Below are 23,700 nucleotides of genomic sequence, written 5' to 3' on the forward strand. Positions count from 1 at the left end.
TATGATTTTAGTCTCAGCACTAAGGAAGCAGAGACAGATTGATCACTATGAGGTCAAGGCCAGCCTGGTCTATGAGGTAAGTTCTGGGACTGTCAGGGTTACCTGACAAGATGTTGTCTCAAAAACAGAAAAACAGAAAAGCAAAGACTTGGTATCTCATGGTTATGCCTCAATAAGCCTCAAATAAAATGTAAGCCAATCAGACTCTCTTTTATTTTCACTAATTTATTTATTACTTTACATTTCCCAATCACAATCTCAAATATCAAACAGTTTGTTGCAGGAATGAAAAGTAGTTTAACATTTAATAATCAATATTTACAAAACAATGGACTTATGAAAAGATGCATGGAAAGCATAAAATAAAACTCACAACCTCTTCCTACATTTCTAAAAGTCAGCAAGTCAACAATAAAGGAAAATCAGTGATTATGATTTATCTGTTTTCAAAAGAATTCCCAGCAAGCATCGCAGTCTCACTTCAAAGTAAAATAATGAAGCATTTTCCCCATGCAGGGGGTGGTGCTGCCTCCACACAAGCTTGATCATTGCCACAATTTCTATAAAACACACTTTCTCTTCCTAGGTGAGCAGTAGCAATTTATCAACCAATGAGAGGCAGACAAATTTGGAAGGAGTAGAATTTTAATTTACAAAGGCCAGGATTAGCAATATAGAATTTTTTACTAAATATATATATATATATATATAATATGGATATTTATTTTTAAAGCAACTAGATTCAAAACCAAAGTAAAATAATTTTGATTTTATGTATTCACTGATAAGTGGATATTAGCCCAAAACTTAGGATACCCAAGATATAAGATACAATTTACTAAACGCATGAAACTCAAGAAGAATGAAGACCAAAGTGTGGACACTGTGCCCCTTCTTAGAATTGGGAACAAAACACCCAGGGAAGGAGTTACAGAGACAAAGTTCGTAGCTGTGATGAAAGGATGGACCATTTAGAGACTGCCGTATCCAGGGATCCATCCCATAATCAGCTTCTAAACGCTGACACCATTGCATACACTAGCAAGATTTTGCTGAAAGGACCCAAATATAGCTGTCTCTTGTGAGACGATGCCGGGGCCTAGCAAACACAGGAGTGGATGTTCACAGTCAGCTATTGGATGTATCACAGGGCTCCCTATGCAGAAGCTAGAGAAAGTACCCAAGGAGCTAAAGGGATCTGCAACCCTATTGTTGGAACAACATGATGTACTAACCAGAACCCCGGAGCTCTTGTCTCTAGCTGCATATGTATCGAAAGATGGCCTAGTCGGCCATCATTGGAAAGAGAGGCCCATTGGACTTGCAAACTTTATATGCCCCAATATAGGGTAATGCCAGGGCCAAAAGAATGGGAATGGGTGGGTAGGGAAGTGGGGGGCGCTATGGGGGACTTTTGGGATAGCATTGGAAATGTAACTGAGGAAAATATGTAATAAAAATATTAAAAATTAAAAAAAAAAGTCAGTGAATAGTAAGATAAAATGACCGGGTTCATAATGCCATCAAATACATCAAATTCCTAGAATTCGCTGAAATATTGAAAACTAATAAATATAGCTAAGAGAGCTTGAAGATTAAACAGATGCAGAAAGGTAGCACATCCATGAATGGGTGGGGAAATAATGTGTTCAGATGTTGTGTTCTCCCTAATTGATCTACAGACATGGTGCAATTCTGTCGGGAACACTAAGTAGGGACCACACACCAGATTTCACGATTTACTGTACTGCTACCCTAATGAGAACCTGTTTGAGCCTGGGGCTGTAACTCAGTGGAAGAGGGCTTGCCTATAATATGTGAGGTCCTAGGTTCAATCTCTAGAGCTGTAAGAAAAAGCAGCAATAACCACATGAATCCTTCATCATTAAAACATTTGACAAATGGTCTAACAGTAAAAAAATATTCAGAAACAAAACATACATTTTCAGTGACTTATAGGAAACATTCCAGAGCAGGTAAAGAAAGGAAAGATACTTCTCTATAAACGTGCTGGCATGGGAGGTGTCCCCAGGACCCAACTTTCAAGTTCAGTTTCATATACAGGTAAAGGAACTCCAGATGCATAACAGACATCATGATGAATAAAGACAGGGCTTCTTAGCAACAAAATGCATGTATGAATGTGGTTCCAAAAAAAAAAAAAAATCTTTGAAACTGAAGATAGAAAGCACGTATTCACAGAGAAAAGTTCTGAAGTCACTGGCAAATTCTGTTATGTAATTATATACTCTTAAGAGCGTCACTTTTAATATATATTTAGGATATACCAAATAGTGCTTCGGTATACATAAGTGTTTATTATAGTCAAGCAAAGCAAATGAACATATTTCTAACTTTACCTGGGGTGTGTGTGTGTGTGTGTGTGTGTGTGTGTGTGTGTGTGTGTGAAATACAGCGAGTAACTAAACCAATCATTAAAATTTGAACACATTCATAGAGAAAATTATAGTTCACTATCATTTTTCAATATTTGAAAAAAGTGACTAAAGCGTCCTATTCGTTAATTTAGCCACGTTCTTTGGAAGAGCTTTGTGTGCTTGCAATAGATTGGAGGAGGAGAGCATTTTCACTCAATGACAGTTTGCATTCAGTTGCTTTATTCATTGATTCAGATGTTCTTGTAGGTATAAATTTAGCTACACATGACATCTCTGGTGGGAGTCTTTGATTCATCCTAACAGGGAATATCTGACCATATTAAGAAACGCTATCAAAAACTGTGAGAGCATTTGTTGTGTCATTTTTTCAAGTAGCAAACGCTTACTAAATGTGTTTGTGTGCCTGACCTGCAGATATTTACATAGCCTACAGGAGTCCGTATTCTAATGAAGAAGATGGATAAGTAATGACAGATAATTAGAATAACAGAAGGACTGTATCAAAGTCAGTGCAGACAGCCAAGAGAATGCAGAAGACAGATAAGGATCCCCTACTTAGCACTGGGTAAAGAAATACAGCACCGAAAATACAAGATGATTGTTGTAGTGAAAACCCTTTAAACGGGATATGATGTCATAAGACATAACAGCTAGGAGCCTATAGATAATTATGCTTCAGAGAATATGTAGAGGCTTACTAGGCATTAGGAGTCTGGGATCCTTGGTTGAGAGTCAAGTGCAGAAGGTATCAAGGAAGTGAAAATTGATAAAGTCAGTTTAAATAACAGGATGAACACTTGGAAATATGAGGAAGGAAGTTTATGTGATACAGGCATGAAGAAAGTTCCTAAGTTAAGGTTGCTATAAAGTCTTAACACGTAAATAGCAAGAAAATCCCCCAACCCTTATTTTTAGACTGTTGAAGATATCTGGACAGGAGAGCCCGAATATGCACACTCTGTCCAAATCAGAGACATGTGACACAGCACAGAGCTCCTGGTGTCTGCTCAGCTGTACTGTTCATTCCTCCCGTTGCTTCCTCTCTGCAACATTTGCCACTGTGTGCTCTAACTGAACAGTCGCTAAAATCTTGATCTTCAAAAGATGTTCTATATTTGATTCAGTAAAATTTTCTTGGAATTTTGTGCACCAGGAACCTCTTGAATTTAGTAGTAGAACTAAGCCCATTTGTCTTTGAATCAATTCTTTGTAAGAAAGAGACCTCCATCTTCTTGGATGGACACAGGGGTTGGTCTCTTAGTGGCTTTGAGAACTTGTGAGTGCCTTCCCTTCTTTTGCCTCATCCTCTGGTAAGTATTCCCAAAGAAGCCAATGGAAATGCAGCTCCAAGTTTTGATATCTGCATGTACTTTTATTTGTAGATTTTAGGAAGTTGAGCTAGGCAAAGGGAACAACATTGGTTTTGTGACATAGGATATCAGAGCCTTTATGCATTGGATATCTAAGCTAGAGGGTAACAGAAAAGAGGGGTGTTTAAAGTTACTTGTGAAGGTTTCAGATCTTTTGAAGAAAACAAACAAGTTATATTAATGCATTATAAGGTTTTGGTAAATATATATTTTAGAAAACCTAATGCTATCACCTCCAAGTAAAGTCTTTCCATGTACATTTTATTAATTCAGATTAAGCCTGAATATTTAAGTAGGTTAATGTACACATATATGATTTCACAAGATGGCAGTAATGTTAGTTCATGCCTCTCTTTTCCTAAATATTTATATAAATCACCTTTGAAGCTTGAAATGATTGTGTAAGCAATGCCTGATAGCCAAATAAAAATAATGTGAGACTTTAATTCATGTATGCATGAGCTGGCTGCAACAAAGTAGGATTGTGTGGGGAAGAAGATAATATTCTGTGTTAAGTTTGTCTCTAACTCCATGACCTTGGATAAATGTATATTTATTCTGTAAGATGCAGGCAAAACCTGCCCCCTACCTATCTTCTGAAGCTGCTGCAAGATTTACTGAACTAGAAGAAAATGCGGTTTATAGATCTGGCGAGACAGAAGTCACATAAATGCAAAGCAGTAGGTTTAATCCCCTGAGTTTTACAAAGTTAAGCTGGTTCTCATAACTTCCCCATGTGTCAGGTAGATAATCTTAGCCTGGCTTTTCCAAACATGAGGGCTTAAGTACTTCTGCTAAAGCAACCTGGATTGTCTGAGAAGAGACACACTGACTGGATTTTGACTGTGCTCAGGATTTGTTTGATACCTAAAAGTACTTTAAAGGGCAGTTTAAACGGTTTTCCCTTGGCAAGCTATGGGAATGGCCTGAGTATTGTTCTACCTGGTTTTCCTCTGTGGTTCCTCATGGCGTTTATCTGAAATGCAAGCCACTTTGTTTCAATGGTATCCAAGGAAAGCCATGTATTGGGGAGCTATTAAAAGACATTGTTCTATTGATAAAGCATGTAATAGGATTTAATGCAGGCTGAAGTCAAGGTAGCCCTCAGAGAAGGAGCAGTGGAAGGCAGGGAAATGAATGAATCATTCAGCTAGGAGTTTATGGCACCTGCTGATTATTCCATTGGTAGGCTGAAGGAGGAGCATCACAAGGTTGAGGCCACTTGGTCTGCAGAGTGAGACCATTTTTTTTAAAAAAAACCAAAGCGAAGAAAAGTTAGTTATGTGTAGCTCTTGCGGAAAGATCATGGCAGTGATGACAATTCTACCCTGCTTAGCATCCCTTCCTCGTGCACACCAAACGAAGGCAAGAGGACATGAACCACTAAGACTCTTAACTCCTCCCCCTCCACAAAATAATCCCTTACTCACTTTTTCCAGCGCTTGCTGGTTCAATGTTAATGAAACTGACTAAGCCTTTACTGAACACTGAATCTATAGAAAGTTACCCAAAGGGGTTGTCTGTTCCTGGAATTTTGAGGAGAGAGACTTCCAAGAGAAATGGCTAAAGAGAAGCCTTGTCTTGGGCACTACAGGGTAGTATAACCCTTAGTGGTAGCTGTTTAGCATAATCTGAAAACTGGGGAAGACAGTAAGACTTTAGGTGAGAGAACATTCACAGAAGTGCTACATAAGTGGATACATTTAAAGTCTGTAGCAATATGGAGGATACATCTGATTTACAGTGATTCTTGCTAGGTGAGATGTGGGTAGTGTTTGCCACACAGCTAGGCAGTCTTTTTTTTTTTTTTTTTTTTTTTTGAGAGCTTAATGAGCTAAGCACAGAGGGAGACATTGGGAGAAAGAGCAGATTAATACAGCTACTACGGCTTTATCCACACAATGTTTTGAGGGAGGTTATTAATAGACAAAGAAAACAGACACAGGATTGAATGACACTGAGAAGGCACTATTGAGAGACTGCCACAGGAAAGAAAGGCCAAGGATGCTACTCCTGATGATGCATTTGGCTGAGATCTTGACAGCAATGGCTCTTTTTCCCCCCATGGGGAATATTTAAACCTTCCTCATGGGAATCGGAAATGTATAATCTCTTCAGGCCTATGACATTAATTTTCTAGTAACATTTTCACAGGACCATAAAAACAACACCTATGGGGGCTGGAGAGACAGTTCAGCCTTCAGTCAATCATCGCTGATGTTAGTAACCTAAAGACTTGAGTTTCATCCCCTAAACTACATAGGGGAAGGAAAAAACTCATTCCCAAAAGTGGTCCTCTGACCTCCACACTCACAGGGTGGCAGGTTTATCCCCATACATATATATAATAACCTATACCTTATAGATTAACCAAACATACTACGAAACAGAATTCATGTGATTCACCTGTTGCTGTGGATTCCCAACAATGAGAAATTAATGGTTTAGAACATTCTGGTAATCTCTCCTATGGCTTGTTGATAAAAGTCATTAGGGAAATAAAATGAACACACATTCATATACACTACTACCTGGGGCCAATTTTATCTGCATTGGTACAATTTTATCTTCACCAATGGATAATGGAAATTATGCCTTAAAATTTTTAGCTGTCCTCGATGAAGTCTCAAATGACCCATGAACAGTTACTTTAGAATGACCTTCCATGGGAATTTTCTCTTTTGTTTTTATTAATGTTGGATTTTTTTTCTGAGCCAAGATTTCACTCTGCATCCCAGACTGCTCTTAAAGTAATTATTTAGCCCAGGCTGGCTTCAAACTAGGGCAACCCTCAGCTTCTCTACTGCTAGGATTACAGACATGAGGCCCACACCTGTCTTTTGTGGTGTCATCTTAACACACGTGTGAAAAGATCTAAGTTCTAGGAAGAAAATTCCACTGCATTTGTAGCATTTTATTAAGGATGATATTTATTTTAACTCTAGAGATTTAATGCAGCAATATCTAAAGCCAGGAAGCTCTAATTAATCTCGACTTGGACTTTTTTTTTTTTTTTTTTTTTTTTTTTGCTTTGTTCCAGGCTCCCTTCTTAGATGGGACTTGACTGGGTTCCACATCTTTACTCTGGGTCTTTCCTTTCCTGGAGGAACTCTCACTCACCTACCCAGATTGGAAAGGAGGTTAACAAGGTATGGAAAGGAAGCATTAAGCAGGTGATGACCCTGCCTTGCTTTAATATCTTTTCTTTTTTTTTTTTTTTAAAGATTTATTTTATTTATTATATGTAAGTACACTGTAGCTGTCCTCAGATACTCCAGAAGAGGGCATCAGATTTCGTTACGGATGGTTGTGAGCCACCATGTGGTTGCTGGGATTTGAACTCGGGACCTTCAGAAGAGCAGTTTTTTCTAAGGGAAGGAGCAAGCCTACCTTGGGCGGGCGTGGGGGAGGCGGGGCGGGGGAGGTTTGATGCAGTGGACAGGAAGCCTGGGTAGGAGATCAGACTACTGATTCTTGCCATTCTGTGGCGGCTACAGCCTGCCAGGATATGTTTCTGTTTTAGCAGGGTCTGTATTTGTGTAGTGATGGCACATTTCAAAAGAGCCCTTGGCTTTTAATCGCGGGAGGACACGTTTAGGCACCCAACTTTGATTCTTGATATAAATAGTTCCTATGTGCTTGCTCGTTGACTGCTTTTGTTATAACAATGCTATTTTTATTAGTTTCGGTTGTTTTTTTTTTTTTATCTATTTGTCTATTTAATCATGTGTCTATTTATTTTTTTATTTACATAAGGCTCCACTCTGTAGCCTAAACACATCTGCAACTTTGTCGTGTCCTATCTTATCCTTGAATTAATGGAGACCAATTCTGGTTCAGTCTCTCCGGGATTGGGATTGCAGTGAGCTGTAGGAACCATCATGATGTCACATCTCCCCAGAATAGATTTGTATCATAAAGTTGTTCCTCTGGAGTATCATCAGGAAGGTTTCATTAACTGAAGATTAATTATCACTGTGTATTACTTTCAAGTGGAGCTCATCACAAACTTTGAGTTTTGTAGAGTAGGATGATGATTCCAAGTGCAAAACTGAACAAAAATCAAACTGCACACGGGAATTAACACTATTTCATAACATCTGTTCATTCAATCCATAAACATTCCTTCAATAATTTCATAATTCTCATGTGCTCAAGAGGACATTATTTGGTGCGTGGAAATGGTAAAGAGATGCGATGGCATTTAAACCTTGGCATCAACTAACAATTTGAAAAAAGCCTGGCTTTAGAGAAACTGCAATTTCCAAAGCGCTCCCACCTACTATAAATCATTACCTCAATTTCTGAACAGTGGCAGGGGATCTTGGGTGGATTGATATTATAATCACGTAATTACAGAATTTTAGGGTCACAAAGGATTTTAAAGGTCATGTATTGCAACCACTTAATTTAATATTTGGGAAGCACAATTACCTGAGCACAAGTCCCACAGCAAACACTTTCAAGCGCGGACTTGCTGGGGGGGGGGGGGACCTGAATGCATGTGTTAGCAACCCTGAGCTAGACACCAGTGATACCATAAGAATACAACACATTTCCTCTATTTGTTGATATACAGATCTATAACAAACTCACAACACATACTCATCAAGCCAATCACTTACATTTGCTACCATTCAGTGCACTGTTAGCAAACACAGAGAATAATACGGCAAACAGGTCACTTTGGAGTTAGTCTCCCTTCTCTCAAGGAGCTTATGGTCTCTTAAGGACAGTCGCCAAGATGTATATAGCTACAAAATACTTGGGGAATCTTAACTTTAATTGTGTTGTCAACTGTGAGTGCTTTCAATACTGGAGAGTGCTTAAAAAGACCTGAAATCTAGGAGGAATCACAGAGGAGGGAAAATGTCCCCAACTATATATACACACACACATAGACTGAGCAGGACACACACACACACACACACACACACACACACACACACACAGTTTATTGCACCACTCTCTGCTGCCTTCTGAGATCGTCCCCAGGCCTGGGCACACAAAGTAAGGACTACATGCCAACTCACCCAGTTTAAGAGGGAGAGCAAGAGCCCACTCATCTTCTAAACTGGAAAAGACCAGAAAAAGAGAAAAGGGGAGAAACAACCACAGAAGAGAGAAGGGAAAACAGGAATAGGAAACCCTTCACAGCGCCTGCTCCTGGAGCCTGGGGCTGCTCGCCTAAGAGGAAGGGTGCTTGCTCAGGCTCCTTGCGGGGTCTCGGCGCGCTTGGGGAGGGTGGGCGACAGCGCAGCCCGCGCCCGCAGCCCTGGACACAGCGCAGCTCGGCGACGGGACGCAGTGCCCGGAGCCCCGGCAGAGCCCGCCCTCCCTCCCGCGTCGCCAGCCGGCGCGCGGCGCCCTCTCCGCCCGTGACTTCAGTTCGGCTCCACCCCCGCGCGGCGGCGGCGGCGGCGGCGGCGGTGGCTCGCAGCTCCGTCCCAACCCGCGCGCTCCGCACAAGCCCAGCCTGGGCGAGCGGCAGGCACCTGCCCGGCGCCGCCTCCGCGCGCCCCGCCGCCGCCCAGCCCAACTTGGATGGAGTTGTGGTCCTGAGCGCACGCCCTGCCGCCGTCAGCCTGTAGCCTCGCTCCGCTGCCTGCCTTCGGTCCGGGACCCCCTCTCCGCTTCTCTACGCTCCAGAGATGGGAAAAGTTGGCGCTGGAGACGGCTCCTCAGCCGGGTTGAGTGCGCTCCTTGCGGGAGCGGCGCTTCTGATGCTCTTAGCCCCCGGAATCTGCAGCAGCCTCTCTTGCTGCCCTCCACAGCACCCTAGCTCGACCCCACGCCGGACCCTTACCCCAAGAGGCTTTCCTCACCCGGGACCTCTGGGTCGGGCTCCTGCCACGCCCCCGCCCCTCTTCATGAGACCCCTGTTCGCAGTGGCCCCCGGGGACCGGGCGCTGTTTCTGGAGCGAGCTGGGGGCAGCAGGGTGTCAGTGGCGACCGCTGCACGCTCTGGCCGTAGGAGACGGAGTGGAACGGAACCCGAGAAGATTGAACCCGGAGAGAGTGCGAGTCGGAGCCGCCGGGACATGCTAAAGGATGGAGGGCAGCAGGGGCTTGGGACTGGCGCGCGGGACCCGGACAAAGCCACCCGCTTCCGGATGGAGGAGCTGAGACTGACCAGCACCACATTTGCGCTGACAGGAGACTCAGCACACAACCAAGCTATGGTCCACTGGTCTGGCCACAACAGCAGCGTGAGTAGAATGGAACTGGGGGCAAAGGGGTGAGAGAAGGAAAGGGTTACCTTTCACTGTAAGAGCTGGCGGAGAATTGGCGGAGGGGTGGGGGGTGGGGGGGGAAGAGGTTTCTTTCTTGGGAGATGCTGCACAGTGAAGTCTTCCCAGCTAGCCTCCCCCAAGAGTTAATGATACCTACTAGGGAGCCCCCACCGCCACCTTCAGAGTCTTCTCCAGATCAAAAGGTTCAAACTGGAACGGACCAGGCAGATCTTTTTTATTTCTTCAATGACACTGGAGAGTAGAACTGAAGACCAAGTATGGGGGTGGTGTGTGCGTTAAAGTATTTTTAATGAAGAGCTGAAAGGGTTAAATTTCCAAGCCCACTAAAATTCCCTGAAGGGACATTTCCTTACCTGATAGACTGATGGAGCACACGGAGAAGTCGCCTCTGTGGGCTTTTTATTTAATTTTTATACAGAGCTCCTAGCCCCTTGTTCTACCCCGGAGAAGGCAAACTGCAGTACGATATAAGGTGCCCTTTGGTATTAGAAATCTATTTGGGGACCAAACGGATGCAAGTTTCAGTGCAGAGGCTCCCCAGCATCTCCTGACAGCATTAGCAAGTGCATCTTGAGAGCCAGGCTTTTCTAGCCCATGAAAGGGCAGTTGTTCTCTGGCATGGTCAGCCTGGGGAAGATCAGATAGATAGATCCCAGTGACAACAACTCCCTGTTTTCCCACCGACTGACCTCCTCTAGGGAGGAGCTGAAATGAAGATTTGAGTTACCCTTTATTAGGAAGACAGGGACGAGATTTCAGGCCCTGGGAGAAGATTTAGGGTGCAAGTCACTGGTTCTGTCAGGAGCTTCCGATTTTCAGAGGAGCCTGAATGTTTGAAATGTGAGGAAGCTACCCAGTTTAGCCCAAACCTAGAAACTTCAATGCGCTGAAATAGTAACGAAACCAGCTTTGATGGTAATAACCGAAGACGATTTAAAAAGCGTGTAAAGTTCTCTAGGCTGCTGTGCCATGAAGCCGATAAGAAAAGTTAGAGGTTTATAAAACGGGGATTAGGAGTGGGGGAAGGGTCTCAGCTAGGGCTTCCATCCGCTGATGGAGTTGTGTCTGTAATGTGTACAGTCGATGCAACATGGTACCTTTGGAAATGTTGCCAGGAAGCTTGCCAACAAGTGCCACTTCACTGAGCTGTGTTCACGGTTGGGTTTTTAATGGGAGTTGAAACGGTTTTGAAATATACTGTGTCATGCATTAGGCGGTCTAGTCTACCCTCTACTGAGGACAGCCCCTGATGTCTAGCCTTCCTGAGGGGCTGCTGCTGCCGGAGGTTCTCAGCAATCCTTGTAATCAAAATCTAAAGTTGAAATTATTTCTATTCAAGTTCTGGACACTCTTGTCGTGGTGTATTATGTTAACCATATCGTTTGTATCATAGTTACTAAACTGAACCGTTTAATTTTAACTTGAATCTTCCTATACTGATTAATAAACTCTGGCTCCATTAAGTGATTAACCCAGAGCTCTGGCTTTAGGAGGAGATTTTTTTTTTTTTGAATGCATCAAATGTGTTAGGTCTTGTTGTATTAAGAAAAAGGAAAAAAAAAAAAGATAAAACTTTGGACGCAAAATAGTTCTGGCTTTTAACGTAATTCAAGTTGTAAAATATAACTCACCCATTAGACCTCTACTTTGGTTCATCTCTTAAAAAGATCTTGGAAAGAGAGTACATCCTTGGCAAATTTTAACCTCCATTTAGAAATGGCGCCAAGCACTGCCAGATTTTTTTTTTTTTTTTTTTTGATGCACAAGAGCAGAATGGGGCTTACTAGAGTTGGGGTTTAGGGCAGGAATATGAATCTAAGAAAAAAATGTAGGAAATAATGAAGATGGTGAGTGTTAAAGGTCTGAACATTGAAATTATGTTAAGCACAGCAATGAGGGGGGGTCTCATACCTCCCACCCAGTTTCCTCGCCTCTCCCTTCCAGGTCCAGCTCTGAGCATCTCATGGAACTGCTTTGTCTGTTGTATTCTATATCGATGATGAAGAAAGAGAAAACATTGTTTCTCCAGGTCCATTAAGGAAAGCCGACCTGGCTTATCTGGACCAGATTCCTGGGAGAGGGAAACATTAAAGTATTTTGTAAAATGAAAAGGTGCAGAAAGACACTTTGGACAACTTTGTTCAACAAAAGCATTTCCCACTCAGCTCTTTAATGTTGTACACAGCATGTGATCCATGCTGTGGGTGTGAGATTCATCTACACTGAGGGATACTTCTAGATGAATATCCAAGAATCATATGTCAAGTTACTCAGGAATAGGTCCTGTGACAAAAGTCTTTTGTAATTATTCTCAATTTCATTATATTAGTCCAGAGTGAGGAATCTACTTCTTTAAACAGGGGTGGGGGGGGGAGGTGGCAAGATTAGGAGAATCCCATGTTTTATATTTAGATCTCCTCACTCTCTCATGCATCTCCTTTTCGGTTCTCAGAGATGAAGGTAACACACCTTTAAGCCTGTGTCACATTAGGTAAACTCCTGGGTTTAGAAAAGCCTCTGTCTACAATAGCACCTGCCTTCAAGGTAGGAGCATATGGCAATTATCGGCTGCCTAGTCAAACTGGTGAGAAACTCTGGATTGGTCTTTCCACTCATTCCCCTCTTTTCTTCTGCCCCATCATCTGTTGGACTTGTGTGAGTGTGTAGACATATAACGGTTGTACCTCATCTGTGGGTGTAATGTGCCTCCCCCACACTGCAGTCTTCTCCCTTGATGGAAACCGTTGCTAGAGTTGGAGGAACACCTGGGGGGAATCTTCTGGCATGAAAGGTGCTGGGTATGAATCATTTGTCATGAGTTTGGTGTCATGAGCAAGAACATATTGTTCCTATCCTACTCATTCCAGGCATGCTGTGCCCTGATCTAAATTTACATAGCAATCCTTAGAGTGTTACAAAATGTATCTGACTATATATGTGTTCCTGGTGCTCTATGTGTTTATACTTTCATCCCAAAGGATTTTAAAGTGCTGCACTCACTAATCTATTAACTCCCTTGTAGGTGGTAAGTAGGTGACAAGTGTTAATCTCTCCCTTTCATATTTTCATACTGTAGTTCATTTGAATATTTCAATTCATCATCCTGGCTCCTTTTCTTTGGCAGTGGTGTGAAGTCATTTGTTAGCAGAACTTTTCACTTAGATTTTTCCATCATGCATACTTAGTACTCATCAGAGAGTGTGGTAGCCTGGTCAGCTTTCACACAGCACGTTGCCTTTAATGGTTTCTACCGTTGACATTTCTCCCCAACCTTACTGAATAAACTGAGTCTCCACTGGGGCACGGCAGGTCCCTCACATTCAAGAATCCCACTTAATCATCTTGAGTAGGCATCTTTACATAGATGAGGAAGCTGAGGCTACAAAAGAGTAAAACTTGCAAGAGAAAATCACACATGAATGCAAAGAGCAAGAATTGAGCACCCGCTTTCACCTGCTCTGAAGCTGTCCTCCCCCGCCCCACCCCAGAATGGCTGCCTTACAAGAGCTTAGGCAGACAGAATACTCTGGCCTTTGGACTCCATATAATTCATAATCGTATTTTGAGTTGATGTCTGATGGTGATAAGAAGGCATCGTCTGGACTGAAGGCTTCCACTCCTTGAGGAAAAGCTAATGCTTAACCTTGTGTCTATCATCATGGATGTCACCTATGTCACCTAAGTGGGGAGCTGGTTGTGTTCTCATCCACCCACCTCTACACCTTTTGTGAGAGGTGGAATCTGCACTTGGTGATTCAAGGAGAGTAACCTAAGACCATTTAGCTTTCTGCTTATCATTGGCAATAGATTCTTTTCCTTATCCTCCTCCTCTTCTCTCTCTTCCTTCTTTTTCTCCTCCTCTTCCTCCTTTTCCTCTTCCTCTTGCTCCCTCCTCTTCCTTTTCATTGTCCTCTTCTTCCTCCTCCTCCTCCTCTTTCTCCTCTTCTTCTATGATACACAAGCTCTTATAAAGAAGCTGGGTGTCAGTAATTTGGCAAACTGTATTGATACAGTGCCCCCTCCCCCATTTTCTGACCTGACTCATTTTTTTGTTTTTAAATAAAGTGAAAAAGATCTTTAGCTTTCCTTTGTAAGCCCACATACTAACTTTTTTGGTGGGCCCTATGATTTTAATGACTGCTGGTATGATGTGGAGGTGTTTGAAAGGCGGCAGCAATATTAGGGAGAGATGGATCTGAGTTCTCATCTTATCTCCTGCTTCCCAACACATTGCCTTAAGAAAGTACTTGAGTTCTTTGAGGTTTAGGCTCCTGGTCTTGAGATATGGGGTGGTATGTTTTCTGTAGTTCTTTTTCCTTAAAGACTTAATGTCAAGTGCGCTCGGTCCTTTGTATTTGGGATGTCTTTAATAAATGATACTTCTTTAGGTGAAAAGTAAAGTCTGGCAATTAAGAATGACAAATTAGAGACTGGGTTACATGGAATACAGTCACACCATGGTGACACCCCACATACAGCTAAAGTATAGTGCGAGAGTCTGAGATTTAGACCAGACACAATGACCTATATCTCTCACCAGTTAAAAAAAAAAAGAAAAAAGAAAGGAAAGGAAAAGAAAAGAAAAGAAAAGAAAAGAAAAGAAAAGAAAAGAAAAGAAAAGAAAAGAAAAGAAAAGAAAAGAAAAGCTTTTATTTCCATGGGTCTTTTCCCCATACCCATGTTCAAATTTGTTTCCAAGGCGTCCCGGACTTTGAGACCTGCAGAGACATATATTTCAATCTGTGCTTATACATTTGCTTTCCTGGATTTCTTTTATCACACCTTTGATTTACTAAATGTGCTATTTTTGTATTGAAGGGCAGAACATTTTGGAAAGTAAAAACCTCTTAGAAATTTGATAGGTATTGTCTAGAGTAAATCAACTCTAGGAAGTTTATCACATTCTTTTAAGGCAGTTCCTTAGACAGCCGTTGCTTAGGCTATGTAGGCAGGTGGAATTAATGGTTTAACTAATGAGAAGAATAGCTGCTTACATGCCAGGACTGATTGACATGTGTCAACATTATGCTGAGAACCTTACATGAATTTTATTTACTTTTGATTCTTAAATACTTACTGAACTCTGAATACCTGCCATTCACTGGCATGAGGATGGATGTCTGTGGCATGGAACTAAAAAAAAAAAAAAAAGAAAGAAAGAAAAAAATCCTGGCCCCCTGAGAGCTTTCGGTCTTGTACCCAAAGAATCCTTAAAAGAGGGCACCGAGGATCCATGTGCTCTGAAGCAGGCTGGCATATGGCAGGACTGTAGAGGTGGGCTGAATGTCTTCTGGAAGGAAAGTCTTCGAGCTTTATTGCTGGGGAAGCACTTCAGTGGCACTTTCAAAGACATGGAAAAGTCAAGTAACTAGAAAGTATAACAAAGGCATTTTGAGCTGAACTGATTTCATCAGTAAGGCAAGAGAAGAGGCATGGACATCACCACTCATTTGTAGGAAATCTACCTAACTTTGTTAAATAAACCTGTGTTAAAAGTTTAAATTCCAACACTAGCCTTAAAAGGACAGTGGAAGTAGAGTTTGTGTATCAGTCCTACAGTGTGTCTGCTTGTGTTCCATGGCTAGTGTGTGACTAGAAACGCCATGGTCCCTGAAAGCTACACCTGCCTATATTTGTCCATGAAGTCTCAGCTGGAGTCAGCATGTTTCCATTTTTATGTTGACATATTTTTATACATACCTCCTTTTTCTCACCAAAAAAAATAACTTGCCACTGGTTAGTTTTTAGTCAGATATATCTCCAGCTGTTCCACCTAGAGGATAAGTTGATCCCCCCCCACACACACACACACACAAACACCTTGCCAGTGTATGTGAGTCACTAAATGTATGTTAAAACTGTGTCTTGGCAAAGTGCACGTCTCCATTTCTGCCCTGTAGTTCTTCATGGATAGTGTTGATAATACATCTTCTCCTGTCCAAATAAAACTGTCCAAATAGTCTCTCTGCTGTGTCTGAAGTCAGTGCCAGAGAAGATGCAAGCTTAGAGTGAGGTGAGATCAGGTCCACCTCTTAAAGTTGTTCTTGGGGAGCTGAAACTCTGCTCAGATGGGATTGTTGACCTAGTCAAAGAACTGATGGTAAAAAGGTGGGATCTTATTGTACAAAACTGATAAGACAGCCTGTTCTAAGACTTAGGTATGGGATAAGCGAAGAACATGAATACTAGAATTTCTTCCTGCTGCCATTCCACAGGTGTTTAAAGATATCATATCTGTTTCTGTAGCACTCTTAAATGTTGCTTTAACACTTTAGATCAGTTCCAGCTCATGTTTTTCTCTTTAAATCATACTTCTGTTCTCAAAGACTGAAGCATCACCTCCCTTACCTGAGTCTCATTCTCCATACAATCCTGTAAACTGGAAGAGACTAATTCCATCTACAGAGAGAGGGAAACCCTGGCCTTGCTGTAAAAGAGGTCCTTTTGTAGGATCAAAAAGCCAGAAACATTTGGCTACACTATGCAGCACATTGGATTCTGGGTATAGTGCTCCACTGCTTGCCAGGAACATGCCAGGCAGGTGTTAGAACATAGATACATTGTAGCCTCAAGGGTAGACAAAGCCTGTAAAAATGTTTCCATTGTGCTGAGAACTGTGTCTGGTGGCTAGGGAGCTCCAAAAGCCCAAACTTGAACTTCAGCTGAGTTCAGCTGTTCAGGTTATTTGCTTTTGGCTTCAGTGCATGAAGCTTTGTGTGCTTTAAACCTGGAACGCGTGGTCTTAAGGAGAGATAAACAGACATCCAGGTAGTGAGCTTCCTGACAGTCATCTATGTGAATTATGCACCCCACTGTTAATGTACTGCAGACAGGTGATTACACAGGACTAGGGTTACTGAAGCCGGGGATGGGAGAGCAAGGGGTAGAATCCTGCCACCCACCACCTCTTTCCTTAACTGCTTTCCACAGTGAGTTCTAATTAAAATAATGCTGAAGGTGGCCTCTGTTAAGGGAACTGAGTGTCATGTTTTGGAGCAGCAGAAGTCAACGTGAAGGAGCAAGACTTGATGCTAATGGTGACTAGCTAGTGCTCATTGGAGAGAAAGTACTCAAGAATTAAACTAAGTCACAGGCCATTACTTTCTTTTTTTTTTCTGCTTCTAATTTCCAGTGGAGAAGACTTGAGGTGGTCTATATCTAGTAAAGACCAGTTGATGTGTAGCCCCCAACCATCTCTTCATAACGTAAAAAATCATCAAATTAATGATCAGGCTGCTCATTGAGAACATGTTGTGGACCATTGCTGGGCTGCCCTGCAATCATGATGCCTTTACAAACTAGTTTGTGCCATCTCCACTCTAAGCCTGTGACTGTCTGAGCCTGAAGAACTTACCCAAAGTTGCCCAGTTGGGAAATACTCAGGACAAAATTTGCCTTTTGCCATTTTTAGCTTCAATGCTTTTACTGCTTGCATGGTGTCTCTTAGATGTTTTCTGTTTTGTTTTGTTTTTTTTTTGTTTTTTTGTTTTTTTTTTTTGTTTTTTTGTTTTTATCGTTCTGAAAGTGGGAATGCCAGAAGACAAGGGAGAAGGCATGTAAAGAGACTCAGTACAAATGACACATTTGGTGACACTTTCCTTGGCCTTACTGCCTTCTCAGGCCACTGTCTTATGATGCTTTGCTGAGAAGTTGCTTCAGGGTTCAGCTTGATCAGTGCCCTAACTGCTGCCGAAACCCATGCTTGCCCTCCTGAATTCATCTATGCCTCCTCCTATGACTGAGAGGGAACATGAAGGATGTGCTTACTCCCTGATGCCTGATGACCCTAGAATGACAGTGTGGACAACTGTATCTTTTTAAAAATAAAAAAAAAGAAGTGCTAATATGAGTCATATTAGCAGACAACTAACTAATCATGCTATGCTCTGGAACAAACGGATTGATGCCTGTAGTCATCACCCCTGAATAGAGAAGCCTGGGCTATAAAGGTACAAAATTCTGTACCATCAGCTCAGTTCCAGGGCCTATATGTGAGTGGGTGGATGGGGTGGAGGTGTTCGGGGGGCATTGTTAGACAAGAGAAATCTGCCCTCTCTCAGCAATTTCACCCCACACTCTCCAGTAGTGTCTCTTAAGTATGTCAAAGGACAATTTATGCATGCCCCCTACACTAGTTCAGAAACTGTTCTGCTGCCTGCTTGCTCTAACTTGCATTTGGCTGAGCTAATGGTGAGATTAAGACTGAGTGAACACACACTTCGTTAGCAATGCCTCTATCAGCAATTCCCAAAGGACTGTCCTCATGGGACTCATGTGTGAAGTGAATTCCCAGGTTAGAGGTAGATGTTGGCATCTGCATTGTGACAAGTCCCTTGGAAATTTGTCCAACTTGGACACTGTTTCTTTAGAAGCATGTGAATTTTAGGGTCTGTGAAGCTCTTTTCTGTCCATTCAATTATAATGTTTGTTAGCATGCTATGTTTTCCCATGAAGAACAGAGGCATGTAGATTTTGAACTCTCCTTAATGGAAATTCCTGGTGCTTGAGACAAGGTAGAAGGCCTTGCTGATCACCCAGGATAGCACAACCTCCCTAGTATTACTAAGAAATTGTTTTCCTTCCTCAATGTAACCTGGGTCAAAAATGTACTGGAAGGGGCAAAATGTTGCACATAAGCATATGTGACTTAGAGAGATCTAACCTAGAGAGATTGTTTTAATTTCTTGCTTGATTATCTGGTACATACGTTAATTTATAATTATCTGGTACATGTATTAATTTGGCAAAGGATAAAGTTCTGTGCTTCTGTCCTTTAAAATGTGGATAATAATAAACTTTTTTTTTTAATTTTTAAATAATTGTTTTTGGTTTTATGAGATTAATGTAATTGCATTAGTTCCTCCTATATAGACAGGTGATAATTAAAAGTGATTATAAATATTAAAAATGTGTAAAGTAGCCCCTAGTACATATTATGCAGCCAGTAAGGGTTACTGACGTCACTATCATTATTATTATGGTTTGGTTACTATTACTCTTACTATTAATAATCCCTAAGTATAGCATGCTAGAAGATGCTTGTAATAGGTTCATTGTAATATTGCCTTTCTCCCCATGTTAATCACTTAATTACATTTATGTTTGTATATACACGTGTTTACGTATGTGCAGGTCAGAGGACAATTTAGAGGATTCAGTTTTCTCCTTCTACCATTGGACTTGGGAACTGAACCTCAGGGTGTCAGGGTTGGCAGTAGTCATCTTCACCTGTTGAGAGGACTTACCAGCCCCATGATTTTTGACTCCAGTTCCTTTACTGGAATGATGTCTGAGACACTGTGCTATTTATGTTTTGGTTGGGGAGTCATCCTTCTCAACTGTTATCTCTCTCTGTCTAATACTTGAATCTTAAATGGTTTCTGTTTTATTTGCTGTTGCCTAGAAAAACTAGCTTTCTGTAGAACAGCAGTTCTCAACCTGTGGGGAGAGATCCCTGTGTCAGATATCCTATATATGAGATTACAATTCTTAAGAGTAGCAAAATTTCAGTTATAAAGTAGCAATGAAATGATTTTATGGTTGTGGTTATCACAACATGGGGGACAGTGTTAAAGGGTCTCAGCATTAGGAAAGTGGAAAGCCACTGATGTAGAACAAACAACCTATCACCATGCGTGTGCGTCACAGACTATTAAAGCTGGGAAAAGGCTGACTTCATAGGCACCCAGTGTGAAGTGCAAAATCTCTCACAAAAGACAAGAAAGAGATGGATCATAAAATAGTACAAAGGCAGGCCCAGGAGACAAGGACGTTTAGGGCTATGTTGCTTCCATGTATATTCCAAGTTCTGTAAATGTTCTTGGATGTAGTAAGGCTTTGAAAGTCTTTCAGTCATTCTATGCACAGCATAATTATGTGTTTATTTACAAAACTTATTTCTGATTCAGAATGTTTGCTTGTGGTTATGATGAACACTGAGATTATATGTGGGTTTTTTTTTTCTGGTCTGTCTTTTGATGTTTCTCAGCAAACATAAATTGCTTGCGTTCTAAAAAGTTACTTTAAAAAGAAAAATAAAACATAAGGGGGCAAATGTGCTTGTGAACTTGGCCTCATTAGCACTGACTTCAGGCACTGAGCTGGACAAAGCACTCTCTGCGTGTTGCCTGCTTGGTTTTTCTAATTGCTGTTGTTGGGAGACAGCAGTGCCTGTGGTTTTCTCAACAAAATCACCCCTTGTCTCTCTCCTGGCAGAACCACAGCTGTGTTCCTGGACCCCTTTTCTGCCATGGCCATTCTGATGCAGGAGAAAAGGAATCTGGAGGTAGTTTTGTCTCTTGACTACATCACATATTTAAGTTTATATCTCAGTGGCTCTCTAGATCTTGATCTCTACCTTTACAGAATAAATAGGCACATAAATACTTTCATAATGAGCATGTGCAACTTTGTGTATGTGCACATGTGTGCATGTATATGTGTGTACTTCTGTATGTGATTCACAGCAGCATGTTCTAAAGTAACTATCACTGCTCTTAAAAGTGAAGTGGGTAGACTTGGCATGTCAATAGCATAGATGTTTAGAGACTGTCGGTTGGAACTCAGTATGATGGATTCTAGGAAAAGAAAGAAAACAAAGAGAAGAGGTAACAGGAACAGAAATATGGAGAATTAAAGGGCACATGAACACACATGAGTAGAGCGAGACAGAGAGAGAGGAAGAGAAATAGACACAGATCAGGGACAAGTTTTCTCTCCTGTTTTATGTTTTAATGTCAAGTAATTTAAAAAGGGGTCTGTTGATGGAGAAACAGACGAAAATCACACATAATATTCATCGTAATACACAAACAGTTTTAGTTACAGATAAAAATGTTGTAGGCAAGAGAGGAGTGGTGAAGAACAGATAAAAAGAAAACAGATATAGACTGATAAAGTAGGTAAGTAGAAAAAGAGAAGGAAAAAGAAAATTTGAGAGAAAGACATAGAAAGGCTGTTGATTAGGAAAGGCACTTTGAGGGACCGAGTGGTAGTAGGGCCACGTGGGATAGCTTCTCTACCCTCTTATTTGACAGTATTTAGCATCCAGCTATGTGAAGGAGCCAACTCAGGACTGGTAAGCCTGCTTGTGTCATAGCTTTGAGAGCAACATGTGAGCTTAGCTCTCTGTGGTGGACGTGGTACGTATAGTGTTTCTGTGCTGTTAAGAATCTCTAAAGAGCAGTCGGTTTGGAGAAGTGAGCCTGATTGGTTTGTGTAAAGACAACATTTTAACCTTTTCTGCTGTAACTAGCCTGTGTTACAGCTTTGGAGAGTTAACGTGAATATGCGTTTTTGTAATACTGAAACCAGTGAAGAGCCTGTTGTATGGTTGTTATGTCAGGGCTGAGTGCTAGAAATACAAATACTCGGTCTTACACCTGGAGGGTAAAAGCAGATAGATGTGTAACAGGATCAAATATGAAATTCCTAGGTAAATGGTTGGACCTGGAGGGCATGATCCTGAGTAAGGTAACACAATCACAAAAGAACTCAAATGATATTTACTCACTGATAAGTGGATATTAGCCCAGAAACTTAGTATACCCAAGATATAAGAGACAATTTGTAAAACACATGAAACTGACGAAGAACGAAGACCAAAGTATGGTCACTTTGCCCCTTCTTAGAATTGGAAACAATCACCCATGGAAGGAGTTACAGAGACAAAGTTTGGAGCTGAGACAAAAGGATGGACCATCTAGAGACTGCCATATCCAGGTATCCATCCCACAATTAGCCTCCAAACGATGACACCATTGCATACACTAGCAAGCGTTTGCTGAAAGGACCCTGATATAGCTGTCTCTTGTGAGACTAGGCCGGGGCCTAGCAAACACATAAGTGGAGGCTCACAGTCAGCTATTGGATGGATCACAGGGCCCCCAATGGAGGAGCTAGAGAAAGTATCCAAGGAGCTAAAAAGAGATCTGCAACCCTGTAGGTGCAACAACATTATGAACTAACCAGTACCCCGGAGCTCTTGACTCTAGCTGCATATGTATCAAAAGATGGCCTAGTTGGCCATCACTGGAAAGAGAGGCCCATTGGACATGCAAACTTTATACGCCCCAGTAAAGGGGGCCAAAAAGTTGGAATGGGTGGGTAGGGGAGTTGGGGGGAGGATATGGGGGACTTTTGGGATAGCATTGGAAATGTAATTGAGGATAATACATAATAAAAAAAAATATTAAAAAAAAAAGAAATTAGTGTATAATGGCAAGGGCATAGTGGCTTACCAGAGTTTTATACAAAGTGATCTTTCTGCAAAGAGGCAGTGGGAGTAGGGAATCTGCCTGAGAGTGGGAGGCTACTCTCACCCTTTTAAAGGGAAGTGACATTTGTCTGGGACTTTAGTCAAACTACAGTTAGGAAAACTATAGACAGAATAGTGATTGGTGGGAAAGGGGGCAGTTTGTGCTCACTCTTAATCCTGTGTATCTTGAGTCTGGGCTTCACCTTAGGTTGTTAGCAGTCAACAAGCTGCCATTGATTTGACACCTCATTGTTTATCCTTTTTTATTTTAATCTCCAAAACACTTGGGGTAAGGTCAATAGGTCTTAAAAATAACACATGAGTTTCCCTGTTTTATAATTTCCCATTAGATTATTGACCACCAACGGGATCAAAGAATTTGATCTTCCAAAAGAAATGAACTCACAAAATTTGTCCTGCTCATGACCACATCTGCAAACCCACACAAGAACCTTCAGAATAGAATTTGGTTATCTGAGCAGTGAGGGTCACTCTAGTGCTTATTCCGTGTTTCTGGTTTTACATAGTTTAAGGGGAGGATTTGTGTCGTCTTAAATACCTACCCAGTTAGGATGAGACACACTAGGCTACAGGGTCCACCCTTTCTAACCATCAACATTTACAAGCACAGTGTGGTTTTAAAGACAGGGAGAGCACACTAGGGGATTCTCTATCAAAGTTACCTATCTTGATTGGCTATCTATTGCAAATAAGAGATGGCATTTATAAATTAAATCCATAGAAAAGTCCCAGGAAACAAATGTAGCTTTTTTTTCTTATTGTTTACTTTCTACATAACTAGAAACAAAACACCAGCAGTAGAGAACTGATGAGGAGAGTCTAGCTGTTCGCTGAAGGGGATGCCTGCAGGGTACATGTGGGCTCACAGGGTGTGAGAAACAATGCCCAAGTGACTTTGCACTTAATTATCAGACTACGGGCTTCCTGAGAGGATGTTGCAAAGCTCAGATCTGGATCTGGGATGACTTGGAAAACTTTGACTTATATATGTTGTACTTATGTATTAAACCATTGAATGCTGGGATTTCATCATTTTACAAGAGAAAGGGCTTGGGCAAACGTTTTCAAGTGATGTCAAATATACTCTAAATTAGGAATCAGTTCCCCTTTTTACTTAAGCGCTGACTTCATTTTGTATGTGAGCCCTCTTTTTATATTTAAGTTATATCAAAATCTTGAGCAAAAGAAAGAAAATTATATTTGACTTGAAAACTCTATAGGTTTACAAGCACCTTCATACTTCTTAATCACCTTAGTTTGGGTTAGTAAAGAATTCAACGGGAGGCAGACGAGATGGCTGAGTGGGTAAAGAGTCCTGCTGCCAAGCCTGATAACCTAAGTTAGAGTCCCAGGACTACATGCAAGAAGGAGAGAGCCAGCTCTCTCTCTCTCTCTCTCTC

At 41.6% G+C, this 23,700-nt stretch overlaps 1 protein-coding gene across 6 annotated transcripts in view; it reads left to right on the forward strand.

The window, feature by feature from the left end:
* The first annotated feature begins 9,228 nt into the window (after positions 1 to 9,228).
* Sorcs1 (sortilin related VPS10 domain containing receptor 1) overlaps positions 9,229 to 23,700 on the forward strand; it is a 527,192-nt gene continuing 512,720 nt past the window's right edge. For all 6 annotated transcript variants that reach the window (XM_021151490.3, XM_085833868.1, XM_085833869.1 and 3 more), the window contains exon 1: positions 9,229 to 9,978. In XM_021151490.3, the coding sequence (XP_021007149.1) occupies positions 9,421 to 9,978 (558 nt within the window). In that variant the 5' untranslated portion in view covers positions 9,229 to 9,420. The remainder of the gene's footprint in view (positions 9,979 to 23,700) is intronic.

Source organism: Mus caroli, unplaced genomic scaffold (assembly GCF_978045245.1).
Source record: "Mus caroli unplaced genomic scaffold, Mus_caroli_1 scaffold_20, whole genome shotgun sequence".
Taxonomy (NCBI): domain Eukaryota; kingdom Metazoa; phylum Chordata; class Mammalia; order Rodentia; family Muridae; genus Mus; species Mus caroli.